Consider the following 9,017-nt stretch of genomic DNA (forward strand, 5'->3'; position numbering starts at 1 on the left):
GGGTGGATAACCGTGAGTGCCCTAGCTTGTTGCAAATCTAGGACCCCAAACGACTTGGCCAGCCGAGTAACAAACATGCCTCCTTTGCTTTTGGAGTTGACTTTCTCCTTAACCGCCCCTTCAGCAAGGAATTTGGCAATTCAATAGGGGAGACTGCAGAAAGCGTCGGGAGTAATAATACTCCATAGATAGAAGATATCAAGGGTTGGGACCTTGTCCCAATCCTTCCGCATGTTGATGGTTCTAGCCACGAAATGGTGAATAAGGCGATGGATAGGCGAGCGAATGTGGCCCTTCTGAGCAGTGGAAGGAATATACACCCGGTTGTCAATCGTATTCCACCATGTAGAGGCCACCACTGCCTCGGGAAGTTCCTTATGGCAGTTCTCCAGAAAAGCTTCAAAGTCTTCAGTCATCATTGTGCTCTGGTCATAAATTCCTAGCCTCCAAGAAAACTCAGCGATGCTGCATTGTCGCAGCTCCCCGCCCAAAGAAAAAGAATTTGTGTTGGGGTTGTAATACTCACTACCACCTCGAAATGAGATGGTAGCGAAAAATTCCCAACACAACTCGGCATATACAGGTTCTTGAATCTTGAATAATTGTAACTAACCATCACATGTGATGGTGGTATACCCCAAACTGCACTCCTTCACCAAGTATGGTGTGATCTCCTCCTCCAAACCCACTTTTCCTAGCCAGTCCTAGTCAACTGCGTTGGGCAAATGGATTTCCTTCTGTTTGAGCGCCTCCAATATGTTTTTGGCCCTTGCTTGTGACGATTTGGAAGTAATTTGTTGAAATGAAAGCCACGGGATATCACTTTGGCTCCCCCCACGAGAAGACTCTCCCCTTCTGGCCATGATACCTGCATAAAAGCTTCAAAAGAACACAAACAAATAGTACCCAGTAATTAAAAACGAATAAATCAGGTCTGAATAGTTCTCTACTCGCCGAGTACACGACCTACTCGGCGAGTAGGATGAACATCGGGAACTGTTTGGTGCCGGACATGTATAGGCTGTCCAAAACTCCAAATTCTTCACAGGGGTTTGTTGTAATGAGTTATCTAACCATAAATCCAAAAGAATTTCCTCATAACATTACCTAATTCATGGCTAAATTAAAACCCTAGAATTTGAGGAAACCCCCAAATCCGAAATTAAGCAAAATAGGGGCAAATCTATGATAAAGATTGAACCTTTGATGAGTTTTAAGTGTAAATATGTTACCTTTTTCTTTGAAAGATGAAGATTAAGTGGAAAATCAAAGAGATTGGAAGAAATCGCAAGAAATCGCAGGGCTGCTTGAGAACACGCTGTGCACGGCGAGTATAGGGGTTAAATGGGTGAAAACCCTCTTTTTACAGATTTATATCTCATCCGTGTAAATTGGATACTCGCTAAGTAGAAAGGTTCTACTCGCCGAGTATAAATGCCGTTACGCGTTTTATTGGGCTACTCGGGCAGGTACTCGCCGAGTATACGTGCCTACTCGGCGAGTAAACCTTGCAGATTGAAAAAACTGTGAAAGTTTTGAAAAATTAATGTATTTTCTCATTTTTTTAAGCCATCCACCCCACACTCTAGGCATTGCTTGCCCTCAAGCAGTTATGTTCTTCAAAGTAGACGAAGAAAAGAAAAAATAATGAAAATAAAGAAAAGGAAAGAAAATGCAAACTTGAAACTCGGGTTGCCTCCCGAGAAGCGCTTCTTTTTAGGGAGTCATTAGCTGGACTCCTCCCCTTCTATGTGGTCGCAATCCCTTCCAGCAGCAGCAACTCTTCCATTCCTTCATTCCGGGGGACTCCTTTTTCATACTTTTTGACCCTATGACCATTGACCTTGAAAGGCGTTGTGACATCCCCAAAATCTCGGCCAGAAAAGACCGATTTCATTTATGCTTTTTAAACATTTTCAGAGTAAATCCTTTTAGTTTTAAATGAGATGTGAAATTTGTTCCCAAAAACAAAACATGATAAAATAGATATTTATCAAAACATTTCATAAAGAAATATGATTTCATTTCATAATCAAAAGTCGGGATGTCATGTTCCGATACAGATCATAAAGCATAAACGATAACATTACAAGTCGTTCAACAAATATATACATATACAGACTTGTAAACAAAAACAACTTGATGAGTCGCCCATCTTAAGCTCTTGCGCCACTTCCTGTAATACAAATAAACTGAGTGGGTCAGGCTTGGGAGCCTGGTGAGCATATAGGGTTTTCAACCCACAATAATTATATTTAATTTCAACAATCCACAATAAACCCGATTACCCATTCCCGTTATCCTCACTTTACGTCCCTAAAATAACTTCTATTATAAGGAACCTAATTCAGGATTTTCATCGGGACGAACATTACTGCAGAGGGGCTTCCTCAACAATAAGTATCCTAAAGGCAACCATGTGGGGGATAGAGTACACCAGTGAACACGTCGTTCACAACACCTACAGGTAATGAGCCTGCTAGTGTTCCGCAGGACAGTCTAGAATAGTCTGTGGTCGTCATCCATACTCTGCTGAATGACTAGAATAACACCAATAACACCGAGGCCTCTCATCTGTTTATTTCACACCAATTATCTACCCATGTTCTACCCAACATATTAGTAGATAAAAATATACATTTTTATACATTGTTTAAAAACCTGTATAGCATGCTTTAATCAATACATATTCCACATAACAGATGAGGCATACACACATAACACGTATTTCATAGAGAATGTATCAGATCTATGAGATATAAGAGAGTGAATATACATTCACACATATAACAGCAAAATATATACACATAGCACGTATTATATATAGAATACTTCATAATATTGCGTTGGAATGAAAATGACTACACACTCACTTGATCAAAAGATGATCGGGCAGCACTACGGCTTGCAGAAGTAGTGTTTCTCCGTAGATCTGGAAGATCTTCACAAAAACCGGGCTCCTCGCGGGCAGGGCTTCGGCTCGGAAATCTCACTTCTCGGGATCCTCGGGACTTCGGAACTTGCTTTGGGGCTCGGGAATAATACTGGGGCTTCGGGGTATAAACGGCACGCAAAATGAGGCAAAAACTAGAGAGAAGAAAGAGTTTGAACAAGAGAAAATGGCTAATTTCGAGTTCTATTTATAGGCTGAGGGTCTGGGATTACGCTGGGCGTAATCTCAAATTACGCTGGGCGTACTCGGGTTATGCTAGGCGTACTTTGACGTCATTGCGTGCGTCGACTGGTGGCACTCGAGTATTGGTCAGACAAGTTGCATCTGACTGAGTACGCTGGGCATACTCAAATTACGCTCGGCGTAATTTGACTTGTCAACTTATAAATAGCGTAACTTTCGCATACGAGCTCCATTTTCGACGTTCTTTATATCCACGCGTAGGTCAGACCATATTCTACAACTTTCATTTAGACTCCGTCGGCTAATTTTGAATTTTATTTTTATTATTTATTTTTAGAAGGCCGGGACAAAAAAACTTCTTTATAAATTCATAACTTCATCGTCCAACGTCCGTTCTCGCCTAACTTTTCATCGTTTCGCTATTAACAACGAGATCTTCGATTCTCGTTTAGATTGTTTCGGCTAAAAACCGCTCGATCTCAAATCGAGTATTCAAGCTGTATACTGCCAAGTCGAAACTTCAGAAAATCATAACTTCCTCATACGAAGTCAGATTTGGGCGTTCTATATATATATTCGGAAACCTCGTTTCAACTACTACAACATTATCCAAAGATATCGAGTTTATTTTACACTTAAATTTTGACGCTCATTTTATTCTTAATTTAATTTAAATTATAATAATTAAGAAAACACACATAATCCACATAATTACAAATAATACATTTTTATTATTTCAAATTGGGGTTACAAAGGTTAACCTGGACTATTACATTGCTAAAAATGGCAAGCCCAGAAACACGGGCGTTACAGGCGTGCCATCTCTTGACAATAGCTCTATAGCACCATGTGGAAACACCGTTTCACTAGAAAAGAACCATCCCATCTTGACTTGAGTTTTCTCGAGAAAAGCTTTAGTCGTGAATTAAAGAGCAACACTTTTTGGCCTTCATGAAATTCTTTATTTTCTTTGATCCTTTTGTCATGCCACCTCTTGGTCTTTTCTTTATAGATCAATGAGCTAGAGTATGCATCATTCCTAAGCTCCTCAAGAGCATTCATTTGCATCAACCGGTTGCTCTTGAGTTCCTTCATATCGTAGTTACACATCTTTAAGGCCCAAAACTCCTTATGCTCTATCTCTACCGGCAAATGGCATTGCTTTCCATAAACTAACCTATATGGTGTAGTACCAATAGGTGTTTTGAAAGCTGTACGAAAAGCCCAAAGTGCATCATCTAGCTTATCCGACCATTCCTTGCGATTGCTCCCCACCGATTTCTCCAAGATTCGCTTTAACGCTCGATTTGTCACCTCAGTTTGTCCACTAGTTTGTGGATGGTAGGATGTGGAAAACTTATGGGTTACCCCATATTTCTTTAACACCTTCTCCAATTGGTCATTGGCAAAATGTGTGCCTCGGTCACTTATAAGAGCTTTCAGGACTCCAAATCGTGAAAATAATTTCTTCAAAAACCGCACCACCACCCGACCGTCATTAGTTGGTAACGTTTGTGCCTCCGCCCATTTGGATACATAATCCACCGCCACCAATATGTATTTGTTTCCTCTAGACATGGGAAATGGTCCCATGAAGTCGATTCCCCACAAATCAAACACCTCGCACACTTGGATACTATGTTGTGGCATTTCATTTCGAGATGAAATGTTTCCCACTCTTTGACAAGCATCACGTTCTTTGACAAATTGGGCTTCATCTTTAAAAATTGTGGGCCAATAGAACCCAATGTCAAAGATCTTCTTTGCAGTGTAGTGTGCTCCATGATGTCCACCCGTGGGCCCGCTATGACAATGCTCTAATATCTTCCGGCTTTCCTTCCCGAACACGCATCTTCATATGATCCCATCCGCGTAGCTTCGGAAAAGATATGGTTCATCCCAAAAGTAATATTTTATCTCGGAAAAGAATTTCTTTTTTTGTTGACTTGTGAGATCTTTTGGGATGTAACTGCTAGCTAAGTAGTTAGCTATATTTGCAAACCATGGTTCTTCTCCTACGGCCACCATAATATACTCGTCCGGAAAATTATCGCCAACTCTATCTTCGTGCAATTGCGGGTTTTCAAGCCTTGACAAGTGGTCAGCTGCTACATTCTCCATTCCCTTCTTGTCTCGTATCTCTATGTAAAACTCTTGAAGAAGTAGTACCCATCGTATCAGTCTTGGCTTGGCATCCTGTTTGGCAAACAAATACTTGATAGCCGAGTGGTCAGTAAAAACAGTAGTTTTAGATAAAACTAAGTAAGGGCGGAATTTGTCAAAGGCATACACCACAACTAATAATTCTTTTTCAGTGGTGGTGTAATTTTCTTGGGCTGGGTTTAGAGTCTTGCTAGCATAATATATGGGTCGAAAGTGCTTATCAACCCTTTGACCAAGGACAGCTCCTAATGCATAGTCACTAGCATCACACATGATCTCAAAGGGTAAACTCCAATTTGGTGCAACAATGATCGGGGCATTAGTTAATTTTTCCTTTAAACATTCAAATGCCTCTAAACATTCTTTAGTAAAATTAAATGGTGCGTCTTTTAATAACAATTGTGTTAGAGGTCTAGTTATTTTGGAAAAAATCTTTTATGAAACGCCGGTAAAAACCCGCGTGTCCTAGAAAACTTCTAATGCCCTTCACATTAGTTGGTGGGGGTAATTTGGCAATGGTGTCAATCTTTGCCCGATCCACTTCAATACCCATTTTGGAAACCTTGTGGCCCAAAACTATACCCTCCTTGACCATAAAGTGACATTTCTCCCAATTGAGGACCAAGTCGGGTTTTTTTTTTCTCACCTAGCAAGCATTAAGTCAAGATTTGTGTGACAATCATGGAAAGAAGATCCAAAAACTGAAAAGTCGTCCATAAAAACTTCCATGAATTTTTCCACCATATCGTGGAATATAGCTGTCATACACCTTTGAAAAGTCGCGGGTGCATTGCATAGCCCAAAGGGCATGCGTCTATAAGCAAAAGTCCCACTTGGGCAAGTAAATGTGGTCTTTTCTTGGTCCATTGGGTATATGGGTATTTGGAAATAACCCGAGAATCCATCTAGAAAACAATAGTAACTATGGCCCGATAGTCTTTCTAACATTTCATCAATAAAAGGTAGGGGAAAATGGTCTTTACGAGTGGCATCGTTTAGCGTTCGATAATCGATGCACACTCTCCAACCGGTTACTGTTCGTGTCGGAATTAGCTCGTTCTTTTTGTTGGTTATGACCATCATCCCTCCTTTCTTGGGCACTACTTGGACCGGACTCACCCAAGGACTGTCGGAAATGGAATAAATAATTCCTGCATCTAAGAGTTTGACCACTTCCTTCTTGACTACTTCTTGCATATTTTGGTTTAACCTTCTTTGGTGTTGTACAACCGGCTTTGCTCCTTCTTCCATATTGATCTTGTGGGAGCAATAGGATGGGCTTATTCCCTTAATGTCGGTGATGCTCCATGCTATGGCCCGCTTCCGCTTCTTCAACACTTGCACGAGCTCTTCTTTTTCAGAATTGGACAGGTCAGAGGCTATGATTACTGGCTTTTGGTTGCCTTCTTCCAGGAAGGCATACTCCAAATGTTCTGGTAAAGTTTTGAGCTCAGATTTTTGGTTCTGACTGTTGGACTCGCCGAGTGCAGGTAAGGTACTCGGCGAGTTTGTGGCTGTATTCATGACTTCTGCCTTTTCTAAGGAAGAACTCGGCGAGTAGATCGGTCCTACTCGGTGAGTAGGGTTGTCAGTTTGCTTCACCAATTCTTCATAATCAGCTTCTTCCAGCAGCCTTTCAATTTCCATTAAGTCTTTTTCTGGATCAAATTCTTCATCATCAGTTGTGAGCTTGTTGGAATCTTCACTTATGAATTCCTCCAATAATTCGTCTAGCATATCAATTGAGAATGTTGTGTCGTCACTGTTCCTTGCATACTTCATAGCTTGGTCTACCCCAAATGTGACTGAATCTTCTCCTACCCGCAAGGTGAGCTTCGAGTCCCTCATGTCTACTATAGCACTTGCCGTGTTGAGGAAGGGTCTTCCAAGGATGGTTGGAACTTGTGGATCCGCCTCCGTGTCTAGAATGATAAAATCAGCGGGAAAGACGAATTTGTCCACCTTGACTAGTAAGTCTTCGCATATGCCTCTTGGGAAGGTGACTGTTTTGTTTGCCAAGTGAACGGCCATGCGAATTGGCCTTGGTTCCGGGAGATCCAGCTTCTTAAAGAATGAATATGGCATTAGGTTCACACTTGCTCCCGAATCGGCTAAGGCATAAATAGCATCCAAGTTGCCAAATTGGCAAGGTAAAGTCAAACTCCCTGGGTCACCCTTCTTCTTTGGTAGCTTATTTAGCATAACAGTTGAGCAGTTTTCATTGAGGACTACCTTCTTCACTTCTATTAGTGAGAAGTTCCTTAAGGAACTTTGCATATTTGGGCATTTGCATGACGGATTCAATGAAGGGTATGTTAATTTGAAGATTCTTGATATGATCTAGAAACTTCTGGTACTCCTCTTCCTGCTTCTCCTTCTTAGCTCGGGCTGGGTATGGCATTAGAGGCTGATATGGCTTTTCAGGGATCTGTTTGTTTGGATTTGGTAGTGTACTCGCCGAGTCCATACGTGGTACTCCGCGAGTAGGGCTGTCAGATTGTAAGTTTTGCTCTTCTGCTTGATTTTCTGCCTCCTCCTTCTGTGATTCCTTGGATGCCTCAGTCTGAATAGGTGACAGGGGGGTGATTATCTTCCCACTTCTTGTTGTGACTATGTTTATGTGCGCGCCTCATGGGTTATTTTCAGTTTTGCTAGGAAGTTCGCCCGGTGACCTTTGGTTGATTTGTTGAGCAAGTTGCCTAAGCTGCGTTTCTATATTGTGGATAGATGCTTGCTGGTTCCTTAACATGGTCCCTGTTTCTTGAATTGCAGCATCATGATCACTATGTCTTTTTTCTGAAGCAGCTACAAATTTGGTGAGCATTTCTTCCAAGCTTGGCTTTCTCTCTTGTACCGGCTCCTCCTTTTGGTAGAAACCTCTCCCTTTTTGCCTAAACCTTTCCTCCTTGGCCTTCTTGTACTCTTCATAAGGGAGCCACTCTTTCTTTTGTTTGCGCCAGTCTTCATCATATCGGTCTCCACTTGAGTAACAAACTTGCACCTTCTTGTTGCCATTCTCGTCTAAATCACAGTCTCTAGTGAGGTGAGGCCCATTGCAGTTTTCATAACCCACCCGAATAGCATGGATCATTTGATCCATTTTATCCATCCTCCTATCCATGGTTTTTAGCATAGCCATGACCGTGGATAAGTCTTCAGTAGCTGCATATGCGGCTCCCCTAGTAACATCATTTCTAGGGTTGTGGTATTCTCTAGAGTGTTTAGAGAATTCTTTAATCAATTCCTTGATTACCGGGGGCGGCTTCTTTGTGAGCAGGCCTTGCGAGTCAAGTAACTACCTAGTTGTGACATTGACTCCATCATAGAAGATGGAGACTTCTTGCTGGCTGTTTAGGTCATGGTGTGGGCAGTTTCTTAGTAAGCTCTTGTACCTCTCCCAAGCTTCATATAGCGACTCTCCAGCTTGTTGTTCAAAGTTAGCAATTGCCTTCTTTAACTTGGCTATCTTGGAAGGTGGGAAAAAGTGATCAATGAATTCTTCTTTCATCTTGGCCCATGTGGTGACTGATCCGGGGTGAAGTGACTTGAGCCAGTCTTTTGCAGCACCTTTAAATGTCACCGGAAGCATGCGAAGTAGCTGAGTCTCGCGAGGCACATTTGGAACATTGAAGTAATCAGCTACATCATTGACTTTATCCAAATGCTTATAGGCATCTTTGTGGTCTTTTCCATAAAAAGGTATTTCTTTAAGTAAAGC

General features: G+C 41.7%; 2 protein-coding genes and 1 non-coding gene across 3 annotated transcripts; 1 reads left to right on the plus strand and 2 right to left on the minus strand.

The window, feature by feature from the left end:
- Positions 1-3,973: 3,973 nt before the first annotated feature.
- On the minus strand, positions 3,974-4,786 carry LOC128128452 (uncharacterized). Its single transcript, XM_052767401.1, has 2 exons — positions 4,389-4,786; positions 3,974-4,313 (listed from the first exon to the last, which is right to left on the minus strand). Exons 1-2 carry the CDS (start codon positions 4,784-4,786, stop codon positions 3,974-3,976), a joined length of 738 nt encoding a protein of 245 aa, XP_052623361.1.
- A 204-nt stretch (positions 4,787-4,990) lies between these two features.
- LOC128128454 (uncharacterized) lies at positions 4,991-7,576 on the minus strand. The gene is made up of 2 exons (XM_052767403.1): positions 6,902-7,576; positions 4,991-5,332 (listed from the first exon to the last, which is right to left on the minus strand). The coding sequence occupies exons 1-2, from the start codon at positions 7,574-7,576 to the stop codon at positions 4,991-4,993; spliced, it is 1,017 nt and encodes a 338-aa protein (XP_052623363.1).
- A 1,076-nt stretch (positions 7,577-8,652) lies between these two features.
- LOC111899293 (small nucleolar RNA R71) lies at positions 8,653-8,759 on the plus strand. Its single transcript, XR_002852851.1, has one exon. It is a non-coding gene; the product is annotated as a small nucleolar RNA R71 (small nucleolar RNA).
- The last annotated feature ends 258 nt before the right edge of the window (positions 8,760-9,017 follow it).

The sequence above is a fragment of the Lactuca sativa genome, chromosome 1 (genome assembly GCF_002870075.4).
Source record: "Lactuca sativa cultivar Salinas chromosome 1, Lsat_Salinas_v11, whole genome shotgun sequence".
Taxonomy (NCBI): Eukaryota; Viridiplantae; Streptophyta; class Magnoliopsida; order Asterales; family Asteraceae; genus Lactuca; species Lactuca sativa.